General features: G+C 44.5%; 1 protein-coding gene across 1 annotated transcript in view; it reads left to right on the top strand.

Moving 5' to 3' along the window:
- Positions 1-6,222: 6,222 nt before the first annotated feature.
- Positions 6,223-26,937, top strand: part of LOC143928258 (dimethylaniline monooxygenase [N-oxide-forming] 2-like) — a 66,350-nt gene continuing 45,635 nt past the window's right edge. The window contains exons 1-3 of the mRNA XM_077453020.1: positions 6,223-6,449; positions 8,769-8,906; positions 22,020-22,208. Of these exons, the coding sequence (XP_077309146.1) occupies positions 8,781-8,906; positions 22,020-22,208 (315 nt within the window). The 5' untranslated portion in view covers positions 6,223-6,449; positions 8,769-8,780. The remainder of the gene's footprint in view (positions 6,450-8,768; positions 8,907-22,019; positions 22,209-26,937) is intronic.

The raw sequence follows: 26,937 nt of genomic DNA, 5'->3' as shown, positions 1-26,937 counted from the left end.
CTTCGGGCAATGATGGAAGAGGATGTGGCACAGGAGGAGGAGAAAGAGGGATCATTTCCAAAGCTTTTAGGGCAGTCATTCACAAGTGGCTCTGAGGGTGGGTTCCTGCACCTACGCCAGGTACACAATTGTCCAGCAAGGGCACAGTTCTGGAGTATGACGAGGTGGAGGATGAGGAGGAGGAAATGGAGGAGGACGAACCATGTTCACAGCAGGGTGGCACCCAGACCAGCTCATGGCCATCACTAGTGCATGGCTGGGGGGATACAGAGGACACAGACGATACACATCCCACAGAGGACAGCTTTTCGTTGCCTCTGGGCAGCCTGGCACACATGTGCGATTACATGCTGCAGTGTCTCTGCAACGGCCACTGAGTTGGCCACATTCTAACTGGTGCTGATTACTGGGTGGCCACGCTGCTGGATCCCTGTTACAAGGACAACGTACCATCCTTAATTCCCTCACTGGAACATGATCGTAAGATGCGCAAGTACAAGTGCATGCTGGTAGACGCGCTGCTGGTGGCATTCCCACCTGACAGCGGGGGCACAGTGGAAGCACAAGGCAAAGGCAGAGGAGGAGGAAGAGGTCACCAACGCAGCCGGGGCATGGCTAGCACCTCAGAAGGCAGGGTTAGCATGGCCGAAATGTGGAAAAGCTTTGTCAGCACGATGCAAGGGCAGCTATTGGCTACTGGCTATTGAACTTCCTTTTCTAGTCCCGTTGTACGTCATTACGCTCAAAACGAACTGACTTTCAAACGGACTTTAGTCCGTTTGTGTGTGGGCAAGTCAGTTTGTTTTTTTAAGTCCTAAATGTGTCTGTTGGTGAGCTCATGAGTCTGCATTGGGGCCCTGAACAAATTGTAGGCAGGGCTTTTTTTTCTCTGAGAAAGGGTGCAGGAACTCACGCCCCCTCCCCTAGGCCACTCCCATCTCCACCCCCTACCCACCCATAGGACCACCCCTTGTCCCCAGCCCCACACACCTCCTAGCACCGCCCCATTTCGAGAAAAAGGTAACCAAGTATAATTTAGGGGGCTATACAAGTAATTTGTATGTAATTTGTTAATAAAAAGCATTATAGTAAAATACACAAAACATTACAAATATCCAGCATTTACCATAGTAAGCTTAGAGGCACTTCCTTGTGATTTCAACAGGCCCATATCCTGCTAAGAGACAGATCCATATTCCACAAAGGGAGAGCCCCATATCCAATAGAAAAAACATCCCCATACCTTGCAAGAGACATATGCATATCCAGCAAGAGACATCCCTCATATCCAGCAAAGAGACAGACCCAAATCCAGCAAAGAGACAGACCCATATCCAGCAAAGAGACAGACCCATATTCAGCAAAGCGACATCCCTCATATCCAGCAAAGAGACATCCCTCATATCCAGCAAAGAGACATCCCTCATATCCAGCAAAGAGACAGACCCATATCCAGCAAAGAGACAGACCCATATCCAGCAAAGCGACATCCCTCATATCCAGCAAAGAGACATCCCTCATATCCAGCAAAGAGACATCCCTCATATCCAGCAAAGAGACAGACCCATATCTAGCAAAGAGACAGACCCATATCCAGCAAAGAGAATATATGAAAAGATTGCCGCTCCAAAAGCTCCAGACCGTTAGAAACACCCACCCTATTGTGAACTCGCAGGTGCTGGCTCTGCACAAATTTGGAAGAAAGAAAAAAGTCCTGGACAGCTGCACACCCCTGAGGGCATCCAATACAGTCACTTCATATCCAAAAGAAACAGGGAGAAGCAGCTAACGCGTTTCACACCATGTGATGGTGCTTAATCATAGCTAAATGAACAGGGTTTGATCATGTGTATATATAACAAAAACAAAAATAAACAACCAATCAGAAAATGGAGTTGTCTTGGAACGAACTTCCCCATATGATCAAACCTGATAAAAAAAGGAGGGGGAGGAACAGAGAGCACACCAATATATGAAGTCCAATGAGACTATCAATATAAAAGAAAAATGTAAATGAAACATATGGTTGCTGTCTTAATGTGCCCCCCATACAGAGTCCATTCATGAGCATGGAATGGAATAATAATGAATAATGATGAAAGAACATATAACATATATAACATAATAAAGATCCTAATGCAAATATGCAAAATCATGATGTGGTTATAAATAATATGAAACAAATTATCATTAATAATTGCAAAAGATTCTGACAACAGTTAATGTATAGACAACCAATAGACATATAAGCCATTCACCTGTTCCTGACTATAATAAAACATAAAATGATTTAAGTTAAAATTATCTATTGGAATGTTCTTATTAGTCCAATAATACCCTCATGAATATATATGCAAAAAAGACACTGAATACAATATTATTTATGAATTCATTAATGCATGTATATATATGCAAGACCTTATCAATGAAAAGTCAAAACTGAAAAAACGGCAGTCTATTAGAAACAATATAATGTCATGAAGATAAGGTGAAGGTAATATATATTTCTGCGCTAGTCTGGTATGGAACTGCTGCAACTCAAATCTTGGAAGGGATAAAGTAATAGAAAATGGCTATTGGTGTGCTGTTCCTTTAAATGGTGAACTGATGGGATGATGAACAAAATAAAGTAAATAAATCAAGAATTCTACCTGAGTGTTCAAACATAGAATGTGTGTGTGTGTGTGTGTGTGAACAAATTATAATAACAAACTGGTGATACAAATTAACAGATTATCATAACAAATGCATTATTCAAAATGTCAATATGCAAAAATTCCATATGCAAAAAAAATATTAATTATATTGAAACATTCAAATCCATAAGTGAACACATATACTTAGTAAACAGTGTGACAAGTAAAAATGATGTTCCACTCTGTAACTACCAGTGTTCAAGAAAAATGGCAAAGTGTTCCATCCACAAGAAAAGAGAGTGGCCTCTTACCAGATCTGATGGATCCTTATTACCGAGATCAAGGACGCTTGTGCCAGAATGATCACAGGTGTGGAGATTTCAAACAACATGTCTTGATACACTTGCAGGGATGAGCTCCATATGTTTAAAGATCATATATAAAAAGGAAGAAGCCATATAGTGTAAATCAGGCAATTTTATTGAAAAACTTATATAGATAAACTTACATAGAGGTTACAAAATTCCAGCATGGTGGATTTGACAGAAGCTGTGTGGTGCACTACTGGCCGGCAATGCGTGTGATGTCATGGCACATCCCGCCAGGCGTGCCAGCCTTTAAAAATACAGTAGCTAAGCAGGCGGAATGTATTAGTCTTGCCTTCGTGGTGCCTGCGGTGGTCTGCCCAGACAATTCGTTAACAGCCCAGCAGCTGCCCAGGCATCCACAGCACAAAAGGACCAGCTCAGGTCAAGATTGCATTCTCAGACTTCCTTGCTTTAAGGTGAAAAACCTAAATTAAGTGATGGGGGCAGGAGGAGCTTGTGGCAGGAGCTATTGATGGTGGTGGGAGCTAGTAGGGGCAAGAAGAGTTGGTGGCAGGAGCTAGTGGGGGCAGGAGGAGCTGATGGTGGCAGGAGGAGCTTGTGGCAGGAGCTGGTAGTGGTGGTAGGAGCTAGTGGTGGCAGGAGCTGGTTGGGGTAGGAGGTGACGGAGGTGGCAGGAGGAGCTTGTGGCAGGAGCTGGTGATGGTGGCAGGAGGTGACAGGAGGAACTAGCAGTGGCAGGAGGTGACAGTGGTGGCAGGAGCTGGAGGGGGCTGGTGGTGGCAGGAGCTAGTTGGGGCAGGAGGTGATGGGGGCAGGAGCTGGTATTTTAAAATACTACACATTGAATAGGTAAAGCTGCCCATAGTTGGTAAAATTTTCTTTCCTGTAACCATGGGTTTTCCCCTGGCGGAGGTGCTTTTCTGGCCAGGAGAACACACGGCATAGCTGTGCATGGTAGCCAATCAGCTTTTAACCTCAGCGTGTTCAATTAAAGGATTTGTAAAAGCAGAAGTTTTTTTTATATTAATGCATTAAGATAAAAAACCTTCTGTGTGTGGTAGCCCCCCCAGCACCCCCCTAATTACCTACCTGATTGCCTGAGCGGTTCCATTGGCTCCCGTGGCTGTCAATCAAGGTCAGTCAGACCATCAGCAGAGAGAGGGCGGGGCCAGGTCGGGGCTTCGTGTATGAATGGATACACAGAGCTTTGACTCAGCGTGGGTGCCCCCTATAGCAAGCTGCTGGCTGAGGGCCACTCAAAGGATGGAGGGGCCAGGAGCAGCGAAGAAGGACACGAGAAGAGGAGGATCCAAACTGCTCTGTGAAAAAACCAACTGCATAGAGGAGGGAAGTATAACATGTTTGTTATTTATTAAAAAAAAACAAGCCTTTACAATCATTTTAAGCTTTGGCAAAAAACCAAGCAGCTGATTAGTTTCTATGCAGAAGTATGCCTGATTTTGCACTCTCTAGCTTTAGTAAATAAACCAAACAGTGATTATTGCTATCGGCTATAGCCACCGGCAATAATCGCAGGAAACGCTCAACAGGCTGGTTGAGACAGTAGGCATTGGATCAGATTGGACTGGATCAGCAAGCATTGAATCAGGTTGGACTGGAGTAGTAGTCATTCATTGGAATACTGTAAGCAATTGCAGTGCTCCAAGCAGATTGTGCTGCAGATGGTGGAGTAGTGACAGTACTGTGCACATTGCTCTGGATGGTGGTCTGAGGGGAGGCCCTATAATGTGCACACTTACAGTGATCTGTGTGGTCTGAGGAGGCCTGTAATGCACAGTGCTCTGAAACAGTGGTCTGAGAGGCCCGTAATGCTCCACAGACAATGCTCTGGACTGGATGGTGATCTGAGAGGCCTGTAATGCTGCACAGTGCTCTGGATGGTGGTCTGAGGAGAAGCTTGTAATGCGCATAGTGCTTTGGGTGGTCTGAGGATGCCTGTAATGCACAATGCTCTGGACAGTCATCTGAGAAGGCCTGTGATGGTGCACTTACGGACTCTACAGGCGGAGCTCCAAGGAAACCGGAAGCCCACATGGCTAAACATCCCTCCCTTACATTTTTGTCTCGTTTTCATTTGTTGATGAAAATGGAATTGATTTTCATCATAGTTTTTGTCAATTGATGAAAATGTGGGGTACTTTCATTTTTTTCGTCACTGGAAACATACCACTGATGAAACTTAGAACTACATTTTTTTTTGTCTACAAAATTAACACTGATGCCGATATAGCAGGAGATTCTGCATCCCGAGCTCCAGCCTGTATAGAATGTGAAAGCAGGTAACCGCATAAATGCCGAGTAGCACTTGAGGGGTAGGAGAGATGCAGCATTTCATAGGCAGGAGGGAGCCTATGCAGGAGTAACTGTTGGTCAGAAATCATTACAGAAAAATTATTACCAACAGGTTGTGCTTATCTCTAATGGGGGGGGGGGGGGCATAGGACTGCACACATGCACACATATACATGAATGGACATAAATGCATACACACATGCATACAAACATGCATTCATAGATACATACATGCACACATACACACGGATATAAACATGCATGCACATACATGCAAACACAAATACACATACATGCATACACACATGCACATACATGCATGGACATGCACACATAAATGCATGCGTGGATATGTACAAACACATATACTCATGTATAGATACACGCATGAATGCAGAAATGCTCAGTCATGCAAGCTTGGAAGGGAGAAGAGGGGTTCTCTAGACAGAGCACAAAAGAGAAATGACAGGAAGCAATGAGGGAGGGAGGGAGATATACAGACGCTGTACAGAGATGCCAATGATGGAGGGACATAAACTGACCACACTATCATGGATCGGCTAAACCATGATAAGTGTGGTCAGCTTATAGATAAGAATAGGCAGGATCATCCAGGCATTGTACAAGATTGAAAACAAAACATTGCAGGATCACAATATAGTGAGACAGGAACATGTTTTGTTTTTTTATTTTTACAAACATTTATGCTTTTTTGAAAGCACTGATGGAAATGTAATTTCCCATTTTGTTACTAGACTTGTTGGGTATTTGCTCAATTCAGTTAAGCTGCTGCAACTTTGTTTTCAACGTTCCTTTTCCTCTTTCTTGCACTGTAGGAATACCAAATGTTTCCCTCTGTTATCAAGGTCAATTCAGGTACTTGTGCTAGTTGTGTGTGAAGATGCATTATATTGTTTCTAAAACATTACACAACTGCTTCTAGTTGTGTTTTTTAAGTGTACCTACGTAGACTTCAGCTTCATCTCCATGCTTGGGAAAAGTCATATAGTAAGAAAAAATAGCACTATGAAACCACGTGATCCTTTTCTCTTGTTCTCAACACACCCAGATTTAAAGACTTTCAATTTGAAAGGGAGGAGCTGGAGCATGATGTAACTTTTAAACGAGGATCCATAAGCTTAACTCGAGTGTATGCGATTGAGTGTTTGAAGTAAGTACATTGTGTAACAGCGCTCTGGGTCAGACTTAATTACTATAGTGCTATATATATTTCACGTTTAGAATTTTATACTTTTTACAAATGCTTTGATGACTTCTACAGCTTTACTATGTTATGCTACTGACTACATCATGTTGTCTTTATATAAATTCAATTTTTGTTACACTATATCAGTAATTTTTTGTATATTACAAAACAGCCATATTGGGAATTGTAATACTGAAAATCAGAATATAGAAAATAGCTTAGTGGGTAGCAAAACTGGGTCTGCTTATATAGTTGACAAATGTATACATTTTATATGTGTTATTCAAGTATAGTAATGCATCAGTATAGAAAGGATGCTTGCATGATTTTATTTTATTTTGGAAATACTTTAAGAATTGTATATATGTTTGTTACACCCTTTATCTGTTTGTATATGTGTGTGCCAATGGTGGGGTTGATTTACTAAAGACATAGAACATACTCACTTTTCAAAGTGGATTTTTAATTTGAAAAGTAGAAGTTTGGAATAAGGGTGATACCATTTATTTTACAAAGTACATTTTGACTTAGTGAATAAAACAAAAGGAAGTGAAAAATTACTTTGTAAAAAATGGGCAAATAAACAATCATGTGTAGGAAAAAAAAAATGAGGATGTTTACTTGCTTGTGATTGAATGATTAAACTCACAGCTTTACCTCAAGATAAATTAATTGGATCTAGCTTAGTGAATAAGGTTGAATAAATGAAATGTGAATGAAAGTTCTGCTGACTTGAAACATCCAAAAATGTGCCAGCAAGAATCTATTCAAACTTTTTTCTGCAAATAATTGGGTATTATTTGCAAAGTGAATGTTTAATTCCATTCACTAGGATAACTGCAAGCTCACTTTGCAAAGTTAACATGCTGTACTCCTTTTAGGGGTTTGTTTACTAAATTCAAATAGACATGCAGATGCACTCCATAAAGGCATTTGCTACAGAGCTTAGTTAATCAGTTGAAGCTTCACTTTGCAAAGAATACTCCATTACGTGCAAGGAAAATAAAAAACAGCCATAGGCATATCTACCACGAGGCAAACAAGGCATTGCCAGACAGAAGGGTCACCACGACTTTTTTCCAGTTCTTGCTAGAAGGAGGGCCCGCCCACTGATTCTAGTTAGAGAGAATGATCGGGATATAGTAGTACACTGTGGGATGGGCGGGTGCTCTGCGGCCGCCGCCTCCGCTAATCGGAGTCACAACATAGTAATACACTGTTGCTGAGCACTCACTCAGTGGCACAGTGCACCGCCTGCCTGTCCTCTCTGCCCATTTCTGCAAGCAGATGCCATGTCGGGAGGAGGAAACTGGAGTTTATGTGAAAGTCCGCTGATTAACTGGTGGCCCAGTAAAATGAAGGGGGGGGCTGTCCCTTTGTGAGGAGACACGGAGACAGAGACCCCATGTCGTAAGAGAAGCTACTGGACGCTTATGAAGCCAGACTGAGAGAGTACTGAGAAAGGAGGGGGGATCGACTGACACTCAGAGCAAGTGAGTGCCAGTGTTACCATCCCATCCCCCCAACACCATCCCTTTGCCACTAATCCCACCCCAACCCCCCCCATCACCACAGCTAACATTTAAAACCATCCCCACCACCACTGCCTCTCATCCCATCCCCCAACACCTCTGCTGCCACTCATCCCATCCCACCACCACTACCTCCACCACTGCTACTAATCCCACCCCCCCCCCCTCAACCATTGCTTGGGTGCTTGGGAGGGGTGTCGATTTTAGTCTTGCCTAGGTCAGCACAAAACCAAAATAGACCACTGAAAACAGCATTTTTGCTTGGACATGATTGGATGATGGAAGTCAGCATGTAGGAAGTGCCAGTTGATTGATACCTGATATGGAGTAAAAGTACTCAGAGACCAAGGAACTGGTCAAGCAGCTGTTTCGCTTGACAGTGCTATTTATTAGCATTGCCCTCACTAAAGATGTGCACAGAGGTCAGCCAGGGCAGCAGTGTCCAATCAGACCGTTGCTCCCCCGATGACACCTATGGAGGTTTCAGAGGAACAAAGCTCTTTTCAACTGCTATTCCCCTCTGCATAGCGGCCAGCTACAGCGGGGAGGATGAACTGCACCTACTTACAAGCACAACAACCCTCATTTATTAAGCCCTGGAGCAAATGCTCTTGCAGTGTGCAATTGCACTTGGAAAGTGTAGTCTGTTTGTCTTTAGTAAATCAACCCCCTAGTGTTTAATATGGTAATTTGATGTCTTGCCAATGACCTTTAATAAAAGAGAAATGTGGAGCTAAATTTATTTTTACAGGTAACCATTAACATGAAGGTTGCTGTGATTGGAGCAGGGACCAGTGGTCTCGCATCCATTAAATGCTGCTTAGATGAAGGACTGGAACCTGTTTGTTTTGAAAGAAGTGATGACATTGGCGGGCTTTGGAGATACACAGTAAGTTCTAGATTTATTATGAAAAGGATTTTTAAGTAGTAGCATTTTCCAAATGATAATTGCTTTAGTGCTTCATCTATAGCACCTCTCTTCCTTTTGATGGTAATCGAGTGATCCTAGAATACACATGCTTGTGATTCTTAAACACTAGCGCAAATGTTGAGAAGTTTTTCATTGGTAGCCATGAACATATTTAAGCCTGTGATAGTGATCACTGACTGTAAGGTGCTCTGTTGTGTGTGTGCTTTTTTTCATTTTACAATTGTTTCCAGATTATTAATAGTGCAAGTTTTTTCATATGAACACTTGTTTTTCACTTGTTGCCAAGGAGAGCAGAGAAATGGAGTAGTTACTTAAGGCTTGGGTGTCCTTTTATGAAGCAGTGAAATCTATTCACTGCTTCATTCTCCGGCATTCACATAGGAGATCTTTCTCCTCTGTGTGCCACTATATGAAGCGGAGTAGATCGTTTCACCCTTGGAGGTGTGAAGCGATCTACAAACGCTTCTAACACTGGAGAACGGCCCCTAATACTGTAATCTCGTGAGACTTTACGAGATTACAGTACTAGAAATTCACTCATACACACAGATGTCATTATATTAAGCAGTGATAAATTATCACAGCTCAATACACTGACACGCGGTGTGATTAATGTTAGTGAAATAAAGCGTCCCCCTACATAATATATACATGTATACACACACAGACATTATATATACATGTATATACACACACATTATATATATATACATATACACATTATATGTATATATATGTATACACATACATATGACAGGGGGACATGGTTACAGTGTTGGGGGGTCTGAACGAGGCATAAGGAAGTTAATTATCTTCCTCTTTCCTCCTCAGATCCCCCTGATTCCCTCTTCACTACCCCGGTTCTCCACCTCTGAGTTGGTGAATCGGGGCGTGTGAATTCTGACACAGATCACAAGTGAAGCGCTGAGATCGCAGCTTCATAAAGTGACCGTTACTGTGTCAGTCTATGAGGATTCTCCATGTGTGGAGATAATCGGCGGGAGAACAAGTTCAAACACATCTCCCCCCGATTATCTCTGGTTTATATACTGTTTATGGGCTGTGATCAGCGGCGATCCTCTGGATCTCCACTGATCATTGCTTCATAAACGGACACCTTTGTAGGGATAACGAGAGAATAATTAGAGGTTAAACACAAGAGACTTTTATTGAAAATAAATTAAGCGTAAATAAAAGCAGGGACATCATCCGGCAATGTCCCTATATAAGTCGCTGCACGCCGCGTCCCTGCCATTGTGAGCGGAGGCATTGACGAGGCAACATCTGAAGAGAAGAAAAGAGAAGAAGAGAACAGAAGAACAGAAGACGGCGACAGCGGCGACAGAAGACCGGGCCGCCGCCTGTAAAAGAGCTAGAAGAAGGCGTGGTGGCCCGGTAAGAAGAACCGAAGAGGGGGACAAACTATTTTAACCCTTGTGTGTTGTGTTTTTTTTTACTTTTTTTTACAGGTGAATGGGTAGGGGTACATTGTACCCCATATTCATTCACATAGGGTGGGGGGCCGGTATCCGGGGCCCCCCTTATTAAAGGGGGCTCCCGGATTCCGATAAGCCCCCCACCCGCAGACCCCGAAACCAACGGCCAGGGTTGTCGGGAAGAGGCCCTTGTCCTCATCAACATGGGGACAAGGTGCCTTGGGGTGGGGGGGCCGCGCGGCCCCCCTTCCCTAAGGCACCCCCCATGTTGAGGGCACGCGGCCTGGCACGGCTCTGGAGGGAGGGCGCTCGCTTGTCCCCACCCCCTTTCCTGGCCTGCCGGGTAGCGTGCTCGGACAAGGGTCTGATGTGGACCTAGGGGAGACCCCCACGCCGATTTTTCGGCGTAGGGGTTCCCCTTTAAGTCCATACCAGGTGACGGGGCCGGCGACGCCTCCTTCACTGGCCCCGGCTGCCTGGAGATGGGCTCAAAATGAGCGGACTTTCCTCCACGTGTGTGGGCGAGTCCATTCATTTCAAAAGTATGGCGGATAGTCCGGCGGACTTAGTACGCAGTATAAGTCTGCTGAAAAAGTGCCGTGTGTGGGCAAGTAGCTCGTTCAGAAAGTCCGGCAGACAGTCCGGCGAGAAGTCCGCCAGACTAAGTCCGCCGGATAGTTGGCTACGTGTGTACGTGGCATTAGAATATACAAGGGTAAATTTCTCTAAATGGGGCACCGGATAGCTGTAAGAACCCAACAATGGTTCTAATCCTTCTTCTGTTTTTCAACTGGACATACACATTTTCTATTTTATAGTGCACCTGTACCTAGATTTTGAACATTAAAGTATTTACATATTCTTTATAAGCAGTAAAAAAATCACAGCAAGCCACCACTGACCTCTGTAGCTGAGCTGTAGGTATAATGGAGTAGTTCATCTTCAAGATCACCACAATGACCAATACCACATGTACATGGACAGTTTGGCTTGTCGGCATTCAATCCTGGCATTAATGGGAGCCCCAGGGAGCACAGATGCAGCAACCAGTCCCACTGCTGGCAGCTTTTTAAAGCCTATGACAGGCTGAAATATAGTACATGGCAGCTTGATGCATTTGGAAGCTGTATTGAGTTGGGTAATAGGCCTTCAGTTACTTATGCCCCGAATGCAGGAATTCTTAATTCCTCTATGCCTCTGCTGTTAACTTTGCTGATTACTTTTTTTTTAAAGTACCAGTGGTTACAGATTTGAAGGCAACTTTTTTTACTGCTTGTTAAGAATTTTGTTATTATTTTAATTTCCATAAAATGCTTTTTTTAGCGGGCATTTTGCTCTTGGGAACACTAAAAATGTCTTCTTTTTTTTTTGCGTAGTGGACCCAAAAAACAGAAAATTAGATACTCACCTTTCCATAATTTTTCTTTCCTGTCGCATCTTCATGACAGCATACAGTTTGGTTTGTGACTCTGCTTCCACAACCTGATAGGACTGAATAGCTATAAATCTTAGAAAGGACCCCACCACAGTATTCTCTGTATCGTCACCTCAGATGGGTGGGCATCTGTATGCTGCCATGAAGATGTGACAGAAAAGGAAAATTACAGAAAGGTGAGTATACAATTTTACGTTTTCCTGTTGCATCACGGCAGCATACACTTTGGGAAACAACTCACAAACTGGGTGGGTATAAGCAAAATAAGTTAATTTAAAAAGCAACTGGGGTATTGACTTGAATGATTGACCTCTCAAAATCCACAGTCGACAACTGTGTGGAATCCACTTTGTAATGTGTCATAAAGGTGTTCTTAGATGACCAGGTAGCAGCTTTGCATATAGTCTCCAATGATACCCCGTAGTAAGCTTCCCATGAAGTTGCCACTGCCATGCTGGAGTGAGCCTTGAAGACCTCAGGTATTTGCATCTTCCGCAGTGAATAGGTTTTCTTGATGACCTTCACCAACCATGAGGCAATGGTCTGAGAGGAGGCTGACTGCCCCTTCCTGAAGCCATGAGGGATAACTAAGAGATTATCTTTTTTCCTGAATGGGACAGTTGCTGTGAGTTATGCTGAGATGTTGCCTTTTACATCCAGCGGATGCATAATGCCCTGATCTATAAGAAGGGCTGAAAGGCTTATCTCTTGGTTAAAGTGAAAAGAGGAGGATACCTTTGGAATTAAACAGTCTTAAAGGCTTAAGACCACTCAGTCTGGATAGAAGATTAAGGAGGGCTCTTTTGCCAGTAATGCTTGCATTTCTGATACTCTTTTTGCTTATTTTATGGCATTGAGTAATGTGACTTTGAGCGTTAGGTCCCATAGGTAGATGGTTGCCATTGGAAAAAATGGTTCCTGAGATAATGCTTCCAAAACTATTGATAGGTCTCATGCTGGGAAGGTAGGCTGCCTGGGAGGTCTTAGCTTTAGACAAACTTTTTGGAACTGCATGACAGCAGGGTCTTGGGCCCATTTAATTCCTGTTATAGCCAATATTACTGAAATTTGTACTTTTAGGATATTTGATCCAAGGTTTTTTTCTAGACCTGACTGGAGGAATTCGAGGATCTGTGATACTTCTGATGAAGTTGTGTTCCAGGATTGTTGTTGTGCAAATGAGATACAATTACACCAAATTCTACTGTAAGTACTGTTGGTGGTGGCCTTCCTGGCTTGGTGTAGTGTTTCCACCACTTTCTGAGAACAGCCCTGATATAAGAATCTAGACCTTTCAGCCTCCATGCCATCAGATGTAGTTTGTCTGGTGCCGGATGAAGAAATTGGCTCTGGGAGAACAAGTCTGCTGTTATCGGAAAAGGCGATGAGTTCTCTATGCTCAGCTGGAGAAGAATTGTAAACCATGGCCTTCTTGGCCAAAAGGGGATAACTGTTAACACTGTTGATGTTGACCCTTTGAGCCTGAGCAGGAACCTTGCTATGAGAGGTGTTGGAGGGAAGATGTAACCCAGCCAGAAGTTCCAAGGGTGTTGCAGGCATTCTATCCCTTCTGTTGATGGAAAGGGGGTTCTTGAAAGATATCTCTGGCACTGTGCGTTCACTGGTGTTGCTGGTAGATCTATGTGTGGCATACCCCAGGTCTGAGTTGTGAGGGAGAAGGCTTGATGGCTCAGTGACCACTCATTGTTGGATAGGAAGTTTCTGCTTAGGTCATCATCTAGTTGATTCTGGACTCCTGGAATGTACACTGCCCTCAGGTCTGTTAGATTCAATTGTGCCCATTTGAGGATGGGACGAACTTCCTCCATCAGGGAATGACTTCTGGTTCCCCCTCGTCTTTTGATGTAGGCTACTGCCACTTTGTTGTCCGTATGTAATAACACCCCTTTCCTCTTAGGAAGGGGCTGAAAGCTAAGAGGGCTTGAAAGGCTGCTCTCTAGTATGTTCAATACAACATCCTGAGTCTTTAAAGGCCAATGGCCCTGAACTGCCTGGTACTGGTAGTGCGCTCCCCATCCCTCCTTGCTGGCATCTGATGTGACCACTTCCTGTAGATTGGGAACTATGTGCCTAAATTTCTTTAGATTGAGCCCCTGGGTCCACCACCATATTGACCGTTTGATTTGTTTGGTGGTTGAAGCATAGACACTCTGTCCCACTGTCTCAGAAATGAGTTCTGAAATGCCCTTGTGTGCCACTGTGCCCATTGAACCATTAGAATGGTTGCCGACATTGACCCCAGAGTGCTGAGGCATGCTCTGGCCAGTAGTGCCACTGCTAGTAACAGTTTCCGCATTTTTTGGAATAAAGAGGCTATCTTCTCTTGAGAAAGTTCTATTGTGTTCAAACGGATGTCCAGCTCTGCTCCCAGGATGATCATTCTTTGTGTGGGTTGGAGATTGCTGTTTCTCCAATTTATCAGCCAACCGAAATTCTGCTGAGTGGAAATCAGCATCTTCCAATGATGAATAAGGGATATCTGGCTGTCTGATAGTAGGAGGATGTTGTCCAGGTGTCAGGGCTGGGCTCAGCCCTTCCTTCTCTGAGCTGGCCACTCAGCTGTTGGCTAATTGGAACTGAAAATTATGATGGTTTACAATAAACCAAAGAAACCTGATGTAAAGTGTATGGGGATGTGAAGATATGTGTCTGACAAATCTATAGATAGCATCCAGTCTCCTAGACTTATTGCACGAAGGATTGACTGTAAACTTTTCATCTTGAATATTTCTACCAGAATTCACTTGTTGAGATTTTTTAGGCCTAATACGCAAATCCCCCAGTTTTTTCTTTACCTAAAATAGTGGGGAGTAGGAGGCTTTCCCTCTCTGGAGCAATGGTACTTCCACTGTTGCCCGTTTCTGAAGTAGATCCTGGATGTATTTTACTAATAGCATTCTCTTTTCTCGCAATGCTGGTAAACCTGGTTGCATGAAACTGGTCTCTCGGAATTATATTTTTGGATTTCCACCTGTGACCAAATTGGACAATGGCCACCATCCAAAGATATTTTATGCTTTCCGCCCAAACCTACATGAATTTCTTGAGCCTGTCTCCTGCCAAAGCATGCTGGATGGGTGCTTCAAAAAGACTTCTGTTGGTCTCCTGTGGCGGAAGGTTTTGGTTTTTGGAACTTTAAAAAGGGTGTCTGGGGGTTCCTCCAGTTTCTCCTATACTCCTTCCCTATTCTATAGGACTTTGCCTCCCTATATCTTTCTGAAAGATTACGTTTGAATGGAGTTGGTTTTTGTTGTTTTCAATCTCCTGTCTGAGGGGATAAGCCATGATTTTCCACCGGTAATTTTTGATATGTCTCCAGTTTTGGACCAAAAAGGTTTGTTCCTTTGTATGGGATTTTACACCAGTTGGTCTTTGAAGCAGCATTCTCTGCCCAGGGCTTAAGCCGTAAGGATCTTCTGGCGATTACCAAAGGGCTGTGTCTCTTGTTCTGCCCCTTCTAGAATTAACTTTTCAATATTGAATGTCCAGCTGGATAGGCCTTCCCTATCACTGCTAGTGCAACGGCTGGTCTGCAAGCACTGCCTGTGGCCAAATAAGCTCTTTTTAAATCAAGATGAATGTTACTGCATCCTCGATAGGTAGTGCCTGGCCAAACGCATTAGGGATGCATCTACCACTGGAGGTGACACTAACGGATTCATGTTAAGTTCTTCAAGTGGGTATAGCTTTGCTAGTCTATTGATAAGATTGGTCTTTTTCTCTGTTTTTCTTCTTCTTTAATCAGGTCTTCCATTTTATCAATGAACCTAAATGCTTCTGGGTCCTTTTTGAGGTATGGAAAGTATTTTTTCATTTACCGTGGAGCTCCTTTAGGCTCCTATCATCCAACTGCTTCCTTCACCTATTTTACGAATGGTTCTATCAGCATAAAGTCAAATCCTGCTGAAACTTCCAAGTCTTCACTGTCAGATGAGGCCTCTGACTTCTTTGATGTGTTGGGTGTACCTTGCAACAGTACTCTGAACAGGTTTATCTGTTTCAGGAACTGATACTTGCAGGATCGATTCTCTGATTACGTCTGTCACTTTCCTGGCGTCCATCTTTTTCTGTTATTAAAGCCAAAAGGCAAACGCTGCGCTTCAACCAAAAATTAAAAAAGTAGAGATCAGGCCACTTTTATTACCACTACGCTTGGGAAGCTGAAGGACTTTGCTGGCGGATGTGTTATCCTGGCGGGAGACTTTAATGTCCCCTTGGAACCTGCGTTTGATATGTCCCTGGGCAGGTCTTCGGTTCCACGTAAGCGTCTTGCATACATTCGTAAGCGCTTGTGTGACGCCCAGTTAATGGACGTATGGAGGATAATGCATCCGCGAGTGAGAGACTATACGCATTACTCAAGCGCCCACCAATCCTATTCCAGGATTGATTTTTTTTTTCTGGACCACCACCACCTTTCCCTGTTAACACATTCAGAAATTGCTTCATCTACTATATCTGATCATGCCCCCATATCGCTCACCATTAATATCTCCTCGTTGCCCTGTAAACCAGCTAACTGGAAGTTAAATGAGAACCTTATTAGTGAGGAGGCAGACAAACTATACATGCACGGAGAACTAAATCAGTATTTCATAGATAATACTCACCCGGACATCTCCCCAGGTGTACTGTGGGAAGCCCATAAGGCCCATATGAGAGGTAAATTCATGGAGTTGGGCTCCAGAAGGAAAAAGGAATTCGCGCAACGACAATCTAATCTATTGTTAAATTAGCTCCCTTGAGTCACAACACAAGGCCAGTCTCGCTCAAGCCACACTGCACAACCTAACGATAAAGAGGGAGGAGTTGAAGGCCATGTATCATGAGCAATGGAAGCGGGAAGCCCGTAGGGTGTCACAAAAATTCCATGAATGGGGTAATAAACCGGGAAGGCTTTTGGCCCGTTCCTTACAGCAAGCAAAAACCAGGGCTTTCATTGATAAGATTAAGACAGCTTCTGACACCCTCACTCATGAGACCTCCACTATAGCCAAGGAATTTCATGCTTTTTATCAACGCCTATACCATGTCCCTCACGCTGTGCCGGACTTGGTGGCTAGGAGAACTCTGATCCAAGAGTATCTAGAGCAGGCCAACTTGCCCAAACTGAACTCTGAGACCCTCGCTTCACTGGACGGAGAGTTTTCTGTCCAGGAGTTCAAAGTGGCACTGAAGGCTATGGCTGGCGGCAAGGCCCCGGGACCGGATGGCCTGACGGCCCTTTACTATAAGACCTTTGCGGGGACCCTGTTGCCGCGCCTCGCCTCTTATGCCAACACGGTCTCACGGGGGGGAACGCTCCGTCCGGAGACGCTGCATGCACATATTTCGGTGATCCCTAAATCGGGGAAGGACCCTAGTTTATGTGGGAGTTATCGACCGATATCTCTCTTGAATTTAGACGCTAAACTGTATGCCAAGGTTATTGCGAACAGGCTCCTACCCCTACTTCCAAGATGGGTTTCCAGTGACCAGACTGGGTTTATCCCAGGTAGGGAGGCGCGCGACAATGCTCTCCGCACCCTGTCCCTGATGGCTTGTGCTAGGGGGTCCGCCCAGCCCACCCTGTTACTTTCTACAGACGCGGAAAAGGCGTTTGACAGGGTGGACTGGGAGTATCTCATGGCGACCCTGTCACACTTGGGAATCAGCCAGCCTTTTATATCCCACGTTTCAGCACTATACCATTCCCCGACAGCTCAAATTCATGTTAATGGTACCCTTAGTGATTCATTTACACTCTATAATGGTACGCGTCAGGGCTGCCCCCTCTCACCAATTTTATTTGCTCTATCCCTGGAACCCTTCCTCTCTTCAATTAGACATAATCCAAACATCCATGGGATCACTGTTGGTGATCGAGAACACAAATACGCTGCCTACGCGGATGATATTTTGTTCTACGTACAACAACCCCTGATTTCCCTTCCCAATGTCTGCCTTCTCACAGTTCGGTCTTATATCTAATTTTAAAATTAACATGTCCAAATCAGAGATTCTTAACGTCTCTACCCCCGGGGCAACTGTGGCTCGTCTTAAAAATTCCTTACCTTTTAGCTGGCAAACACATAAAATTAAATATTTAGGCATATACCTCACACCGAAACCCCAGACTCTATTACGCGTTAACTATATACCCCTCCTTAATGCAATTCGAATGGATTTACAAAGATGGTCCCAAGTTGCACATTCGTGGTTAGGGAAAATCAGTGTGATTAAAATGAATATCCTACCCTGAATTCTGTTCTTATTCCAGATGATTCCAGTGGGTATTCCAGCTAGTTTTTTTACGCTCATAGATTCACTGATCTGCAGATATGTTTGGAACAGAAAGCATCCGAGACTGTCCCGAGCCCTTCTAACCAGACCTAAACGGCTGGGGGGCTTGGCTTTACCTAATGTGAAACTTTATTTTTTAGCAGTAGTTCTCAACAGGATATCGTACTGGAAATATCACAAACACTCTAAACTTTGGGTTGCCCTTGAATTGGCGCTTAGTGGCACCGATCTTTACACCCAAGTGTGGATTCCCAGGAAATATAGGTCGTTGGCATCTAACTCCTCTCCGCTCACCTATTCTACTCTACGGATCTGGGACTCGATTAGTAAACAGCACAAGTGGTTATATCACTCCCCCATTATGCCTCTGACGGGTCATAATTACTTCCCACCAGGTAACATTGATCCCAGAATTCACTCCTGGAACTTGGGTGATACACCCCTGCTACACCACGTCGCCAACCGGGATGGCATTGTGCCTTTATCTCAAATAATTCCTCCCTCACGGGCAACACTCATGGATCACTGGACCTACCGTCAACTGGCTGCCTTTGTACACTCCCTGCCGAAACCATTGCGCTCACTGGCTGATTTAACGCCGGTGGAATCGGCCTTCACGGAGGACCAGCCGGTGGAGAGACCTTTATCCTTTTTTTACCATGCTTTGCAGCTTCTGTTGATTAAGAGCTTCCCCTCCTTTTTATCCAATTGGGAGAAAGACCTGCGCAGCGAGGTCTCGGAGGCACAAAAATCTACTATATTATCGATGGCTCATCTAACATCTACGGCCTCCCAAACGGCAGAAGTGAACTATAAATTGTTAACGCGTTGGCATTATACCCCGGCTGTCCTACATAAGTTGTTCCCGCAGGCATCGTCTCTTTGTTGGAGAGGCTGTGGGGAACGTGCCACACATGCCCATATATGGTGGTTCTGCCCACTCATACGGCCATACTGGCTAGCTATTTTGCATTGGATGAAAGTCATTTTAGGTTATGAGTTACCCAATGACCCATGGGTCATACTTTTTCATGGCACAGGCTCTCCAGCAGGATCATATAGAAAATCTTTGACTCCTCATTTGCTTAATGCTGCAAAGGCACTTATTCCCCGTAGTTGGAAGCAACCCACGGCTCCTTCTTTACGGCAGTGGCTGATGGAGGTTGATCGCATGTATTATTTAGAAGATCTTACCTACTCCTTACAGAATAAATCGGACCTGGGGAAAAAGATTTGGTCCTGCTGGTTAGCCTTCAAGTGTACAAAGGGGTATACGGACATTATTTTACAGGATGGATAAATGATTGTATTATCAGGTGTCCCGTCTCTCTGGCGGAGATAGGACCGAGGCAGACCTTTTCTCTCTCCCCCCTTCCCTCCCCTACCCTCCCTGGTTCTTGACCTTCTTCTCTCTATCTTTTCTACCCACTCTTTTTCTTCCCCCGCTTCCTTTCTATTTGCTTGGTACAATGTTGTCTTATTGGCGCACCCAGGGACTTTGCAGTCCAGCAGTCGCAGTCCCATTTATTGGATGGCCGCTGCTCTTCTTGTTAAGCTAGTGAGCTTAGAACATAAACGGTTGTTTACTTATGAGCTGCTAGTGCTTCGATGTCATATGCCGTGCACTATTACGTCTGCAACCCCTGTCTTACTTTGCACTGTACATTGTATGTGCCAAGCTTTCTGTTATTGTTTCTCTGTTATTTTCTTTTTCAATAAACATAAATTAAACAAAAATTAAAAAAGTGAAATAGAAAATAAGAAATATACAGGCATACCCCACTTTTAAGTACACAATGAGGTTTATTTACTAAAGCCGGAAAGTGCAAAATCAGGCTCACTTCTGCATAGAAACCAATAAGTTTCCAGGTTGTATTACCAAAGATTAGTTGAACAAGATGGGGTTAGAAGCTCATTGGTTTCAATGCAGAAGTGAGCCTGATTTTGCACTTTCCAGCTTTAGTAAATAAAACCCATTGTGTACTTAAAAGTGGGGTATGCCTGTATATAATAAGCAGTTAGCATCAAAAAAGTCTAGTACTGAAAACTTCTAAATAAACATGCATTAACAAAACAGATGCAGTGCTAATAGCAAGCTCATATTAATACAAATGAAAAATAGTGATCAATTACAAAAAGAAAAAAAAATTGACAAAAAAAGAAAAACAAATGCAGAGTCCCATCAAAGAAAGATGATGATTTACGTGAAAAAATCAAAGTGTCCACAAAGATGAATGAAGAAATAATGGTGACATCCGTGATATAACTTCAAAAACGTGCAGAGTGCATCCACATCACCGCCAAAAGTGTATGAATTGCCTGCTTACCAAAAGGCGATGACTGCAAAAGCAGTCTCGCCCAGCCTCGGGAAGTAAGGTCTCCCTCAACCCTATTGATACTCCGGAGCTTCCGTATGGTATAGAGAATACATTAAATACTTTGTTGAATTTCCCAGGAGGTGAATGGATGATGAATTTTGCTGCTACATGTACCTTCTCCTCATCAGACAGCTGCTGCTCCCATGGGACGTGAAACAGCAAAATTCATCATCCATTCACCTTGTGGGGAATTGTATTTATGAGGGAAATAGAGAGCAGATGTGTGCTCTCCTGACACAGTATATGAATGGGGAATGTGCCGGCTTTTTAAATCTACTGCTGTTGCGGCGGAGATGACATCATGTCTGCGCACGCACACTCAGAGACTGGCATAACAAGCTCTCGGCGGCTCCACTACCATCCTTGCATGTGCAGATGCATCCGAGTGCTCGGGCGCCATTTTTCTGAGGCTAACAAGCTGCTGTAGGACTACAGGACTTAGAGGACTTGCGAAAGAAAGAAAGAAACAGTGTATGAAAATGAAAGCCGCTCTGGATAAACTAAGCCTGTTTAAGGCTTATGTAATGCCAGGCAACATACCCCTGAGACCACCAGAGTGGGGCTCCTTCCACCTAGCTCATTTAGAGGCTGTACAGGCAAGGACTTCCACCCAGGAGAGGCTTGAACCTGGCTGGGGCAAAAGTGGTAATGGGCGCTGATCCATTTGGTCCTGGACAGGTGAGGAAAAAAGGAGAATACTGCGGTGGGGTCCTCTCTAAGATTTATAGCTAGTCACAACCCAAAGTGCATTCTGCCAGTAAAGAATATGTAAAAGTACCGTATTTATCTGCATATAACATGCACTTTTTCCCCCTAAAATCAGGGGAAAATCGGGGGTGCGTGTTATAGGCCGATCCCCTGCTGTTTCTCACACTTTCTTCCGTTCTCTGCGGCTTCCGGGTATTTTCGGCCGCACTCGGCCATTCTCTCCTACTTTTGGCTGTTCTTGGCTATTTTCGGCCGCACCCGGCTGTACTCGGTCCTTCAGCCGAGTGTGGCCGAAAATAGCCGTGAACGGCCGGAAATAGCCGAGAAAGGCCGAGAGCGGCCGAGAACTACCAAGTGTCACCGAGATACACAGGACATCTGCTCTGTATCTCGGCGGCGCCAAACGGAAAACACACTGACAAGACTGCAAATGACTGACAAGGCTGCAAATGACTGGCAAGGCTGCAATGCAAGACTGCAAATGACTGACAAGGTTGCAAATGACTGACAAGGCTGCAATGCAAGGCTGCAAATGACTGACAAGGCTGCAATGCAAGGCTGCAAATGACACTGACAAGGCTGCATTGATGGGCATTTTTTCCTTAAACTTCCCTCCTAAAAGTTTTTTTTTCTTAAAAATTCCCTCCTAAACTTGGGGTGCGTGTTATACACCGGGGGCGTGTTAAACGCAGATAAATACGGTATATGCAATTTTTTCATTTTCAGTTTTTGATTTTAAGATGTGCCCGGAGTTCTATTTATCTATGTCTATTACTGGAGAGTTCAATGTTGTCATTTATTTTTACTTTAGCCAGAGGTGGAAGATGGCAGAGCCAGCATTTATGAGTCTGTTGTTACCAACACCAGTAAAGAGATGATGTGTTACAGTGATTTTCCCTTCCCAGAAGATTATCCCAACTTTTTGCACAACACCAAGGTGGTGGCATACCACAGACAATATGCTGAGAGATTTGGCCTTCTAAAATACATACAATTCAAGGTATGTAAGTAATATATACCGTATACAAATTCATATAACATAAAACCAAATGCAATTTCAAAGCCAATTACTATATACTTTTTTTATGCCCCTTAAAATAATTTTTCTTTTTCAGAGAGTTAATAAAAATATGTCTGATAGTATGTCGAATAATGTGAATTTTTAATTGTTATTCTCATATATTGCTCACTCTCCTTACATAAAGCTGACCTAAGTTTCCATTTTTCACCCATGCTGCTTTCCAATGTCTTAACAACTAAACCTTCCGCCAATCCAAAGTTGTGCCTAAGCACACTTCCTTGATGATATCAGCACATATTTATTTAGCAATGAAGCGCTGTGGTCACCATTAGGAATGAGCTTTATGTTTGGGGTCGAACATGAGTTCAACTCAAACATCGGGTGTTCCCCCCAGTTGCTGCATACTGCCAAGTTTGCTCCAGTGGCAAGGAGGGAGGGGATGATGAGGTCACTGACTCTACTTGGATGCCTGATAGAAGAGAGGAGGAGGCACATCTCAAACAAGGCAGGATGCCCTACAGGGGGCAGCTTAAGGGCAGCCACCCTATTGCATCACACCGCAGAGCTAAGCAGGTGCAGGGCGCTGCTGACTCAGTGCATATTTTGAAAAGTTCTTTAGTGTGGGTATTTTTTGACATGTGTGCAGCAGACCGCACCATATGTCTGAAGCGTATCAAGCGTGGCCAAAACAGTAGCCGCTTGGGCACCACATGCTTGACCAGACAAATGATGACTTCCCATGCAGTCCGTTGGCAACAGCACTTAAAAGACTCACATCAAAGAACAAGGCAGACCTCTCCTTGCTCCTCATCAGCTGGGATCTCCAACCCCACTATACTTCCAGTCCTCTCAGAAACCTGCACTGAGAGGAATGAAGGTATAGAAATAGGTGTCCCAAGTACTTGCGGCCAATCTGCTAGCGGTACACCAACATCCAATTTTAGCAGGCAAATTTCCCTACCCCAGTTGCTAAACCGTCAAAAGAAATTCGGTCCCAGCCATCCACATGCTCAGCGTCTGAATGCTTGCTTGGCCAATTTGCTAGCAGTGCAACTGCTGCCTTTTTAGCTTGTAAACTCCCCTTTCATGAATTTGTGGAATGTGCTATACCCAGTGGCAGGCTCCCAAACGCCATTTCTTTTCATGGAAGGCCATTCCAGCTCTCTACTAGCATGTAGAAGGCAATATCTTGGCCTCCTTGGACAGGGTGGTCAGCAGTAAGGTACATATTACTGCTGACTCATGGTCCAGCAGGCATGGACAGGGATGTTTCCTTTCATTCACGGCATACTGGGTAACTGTGCTTGCAGCTGGGAAGGATGCAGGACAGGGTTCAGTATTATTGGAGCTTGTTCCTCCACCACGCCTCCAAAATGCTAGTGGTCATTCTGCCACAGCTCTCTCCTCCACCGCCTTCTCTTCTTCTTCCTCTATGGCCTCTTCCTTGGCAGATTTGTCCTCAGAACCAGCGGTGCTTTGTAGGCGTTCAAGGGGCTATGCAAGCACTCAGGCAAAAAGATGCCATGGGGTGCTTGAGTCGGTCTGCTTAGGGGCTAGGAGCCACACTATAGCAGAGATTCTGTCAGCTCTGCAGGGGCAGGCTCAGAGGTGGTTGACGCCATGTCAGCTTCAGTCAGGAATGGTTGTATGCAACAATGGCACCAACCTCCTCTCCGCCCTCCGACAGGGACACTTGACCCATGTTCCCTGTTTTTCTCACGTCCTGAATTTGGTGGTGCAGTGTTTCTTGAGCAGGTACCCAGGCTTACAGGATCTCCGGAGGCAGGCCAGGAAAATCTGTGGTCACTTCCGCCAGTCATATAATGGCAGTGCTCGGCTGGCCGACCTTCAAAGGGAATGCAACCTGCCCAAGAACCGCCTCATTTGTGACATGCCCACCAGATGGAACTCAATGTTGGCAATACTGCAGCGCATGCACACGCAGTAGAGGGCCATCAATGAGTACCTGTGTGAGTATGGCACCTGGACAGGGTCAGGGGAGCTTGGCTTTTTTCGCCACACCAATGGCTACTGATCAAGGATGCATGCACTGTCCTGTCACCATTTGAGGAGGCCACAAGGATGCTGAGCATTGACAGTGCATGCATCAGTAATACTGTCCCTCTTGTCTTCCTGTTGGAGCACACACTTCGTGGAATAATAGACAGGGCACTTGAGGCAGAACAGCAGGAGGAAGAGGGGGACTTCCTTACCTATCAAGGCCCCCTTTTTCTATATATTATTCCTGCGGGCCCGCCAATTACACAGGAAGAAGAAGAAGAGGGGGCTTGTGTCATATTGGAGGTGGAGGATAACACTCAGCATCAGCAGCAGTCTTCAAGGGATCGTTTTCAGTCCCCAGAAACCCATGGAGTTGTACGTGGCTGGGAGGAGGTGGTTGTGGATCATGTGATCCTTAGTGACCCAGAGGACTCAGGATCGAATGCCTCTGCAAACTTACCCTGCATGGCCTCCCTGATCCTGCAAAGCCTGCAAAAGGACCCTAGGATCCGTGGTATCAAGGAGAGGGATCATTACTGGCTGGCAACCCTTCTTGATCCACCTTACAAGGGTAAGGTTGCAGAACTTATCCAGCCTTCGCAGAGGGAGCAGAGGATGAAACATCTTTGGGAGGCCTTGCAGAAAGATTTGTGCAATGCGTTTACAGAGCCTGGGAGGTTACGATTTCCTGGTGCTGGACAACGTGTTGCTGAGACTTTGTTCAGTCACAGAGTGGTGGAGAAGGTGGCTGGCTGCCCACTTCCTTCAGACAATTCTTCAGTCCTCAGCACCAAGGTCTGATCGGTTCCAGCAACCATCCCCAGCGTCTGAATTACATGGTGCAGGAATATCTAGGGGCAAGATCAGACTTGGAGACCTTTCCAACAGAACATCCACTGGGTTACTGGATCTTGAGGATGGACCACTGGCCAGAGCTTGCTCAATATGCAATTGAGTTAGTGGCCTGTACTGCATCCAGCGTTCTTTCTGAATGCACATTCAGTGCTGCTGGAGGCTTTGTAACTGATCACAGAGTGCGCCTGTCTACAGACGCTGTTGATCGGCTCATATTCATAAAAATGAATCAGTCTTGGACCACCAGCTGCTGATGTAACCGATTGATTTTTCTATGGATGTGGGATCCCTTGAAGATTGCCTATGCTGAGTGACTATCCTATTATGCCGAGTGACTATCCTGTTCCTGTTCAATCTTCATGGTGATAGCTTCTAAGAATATTTTTGGTTAAGGGCACCACCACCACTGCCTAAGGCCCAATTTTTCTACCCCTGTTTAACAGGGGCGTGCAATTACAATTTTGGAGCAAATATTTCACAGCAGGGCTTGTTCCTGAGCTTAACAAGAGTATCTGCGAGGCTTTACAGTGTTATGCCACCACCACCACTGCCTAAGGCCCAATTTTTCTGCCCTTGTTTAACAGAGGCATGTAATTAAAATTTTTGATCTAATATTTCACAGCAGGGCCCGTTCTTGCACCCACCAAGAGTAACTGTGAGGGCTTACAGTGTTGTGGCACTACCACCACCAAAGGCCTAATTTTTATGCCCCTGTTTAACAGGGGCATGTAATTACAATTCTTAAAATATAATATTTCACAGCAGGGTCCATTAAAGCGGCCACTAAGAGTAACTGTGAGGGCTTACAGTGTTCTGGTACCACCAACACCTAAGGCCCAATTTTCCACAGAGTATATAGGACAGGCCGTATAGTATATACAGGCGGTCCCCTATTTTCAAACATCCAACTTACAAAACTGACTCCTACTTACAAACAGAGGGAGACAACAGAAAGTGAGAGGAAATCTACCCCTAGTAAGGGAAATTCTCTCCTGTAAGAGTTTATAAGATGCTTTATCACCAATCTTTGTTTCCCTAATAACCCCAAATTTTCAAAATCCAATTGTCATTGGGTCAGAAAGTGAGGTGAAATCTTCTGAACAGGAGCGCAGACAGCAAAACAAATGTTACAAGGGTGATAACCCTTCCCTATGTTATCCCCAAAAATTTTTTAAAGTAGATTTTTTGGCTGGAGCTACACTTAAAAAATTTACCTGTTCCAAATTACAAACAGATTCAACTTAAGAACGAACCTACAGCCACTATCTTGTTTGTAACCCGGGGACTGCCTGTATACTGCTTTTCAGAGTATATAGGGCCTGGGGGCCCGGTGCTTTTTTTTTTTCAACTTGGGTGCGGGGTTCCCCTTAATATCCATACCAGACCCAAAGGGCCTGGCAATGGGCTGGGGGGAGGGACCCATGCCATTTTTGGGGGGGGAGGGACCCATGCCGTTTTTCTCAATGATTTTCATCTATCTTGCTGGGACCCAACAATACATTACAGCCTCAAGCAGTTTTAAATTACTTTTATTGCTTTAGAAATGTCATTTTGCTGCAGGGACTGTTCTAAACACGGAAAAATGCGCCACTTTACAGGCATACTATAGTCACCCCCCAGGCACAATATTTAAAGGAATATTTCACTTTTATTGTTTCACTTTAAGCATTATTAAAAACTTTTTGTCAGTTCACATGTTCTGCCACGAACCAAAACGGGGGGGTGTTCGGCTCATCCCTAGTCACCATGTCTGTGCCAAGATAGAGATTATATGTTTTGATGGTCACCATCAAAGCCATTAATTATCATGTCTGCCCTGTAAGATGATCACGTAGCATTGTTGATGAGCAGT

Source organism: Lithobates pipiens, unplaced genomic scaffold (assembly GCF_037356315.1).
Source record: "Lithobates pipiens isolate NorthernLeopardFrog02 unplaced genomic scaffold, aLitPip1_a1.2 Scaffold_23, whole genome shotgun sequence".
Taxonomy (NCBI): Eukaryota; Metazoa; Chordata; class Amphibia; order Anura; family Ranidae; genus Lithobates; species Lithobates pipiens.
This window is presented reverse-complemented; position numbering and strand designations above follow the sequence as displayed.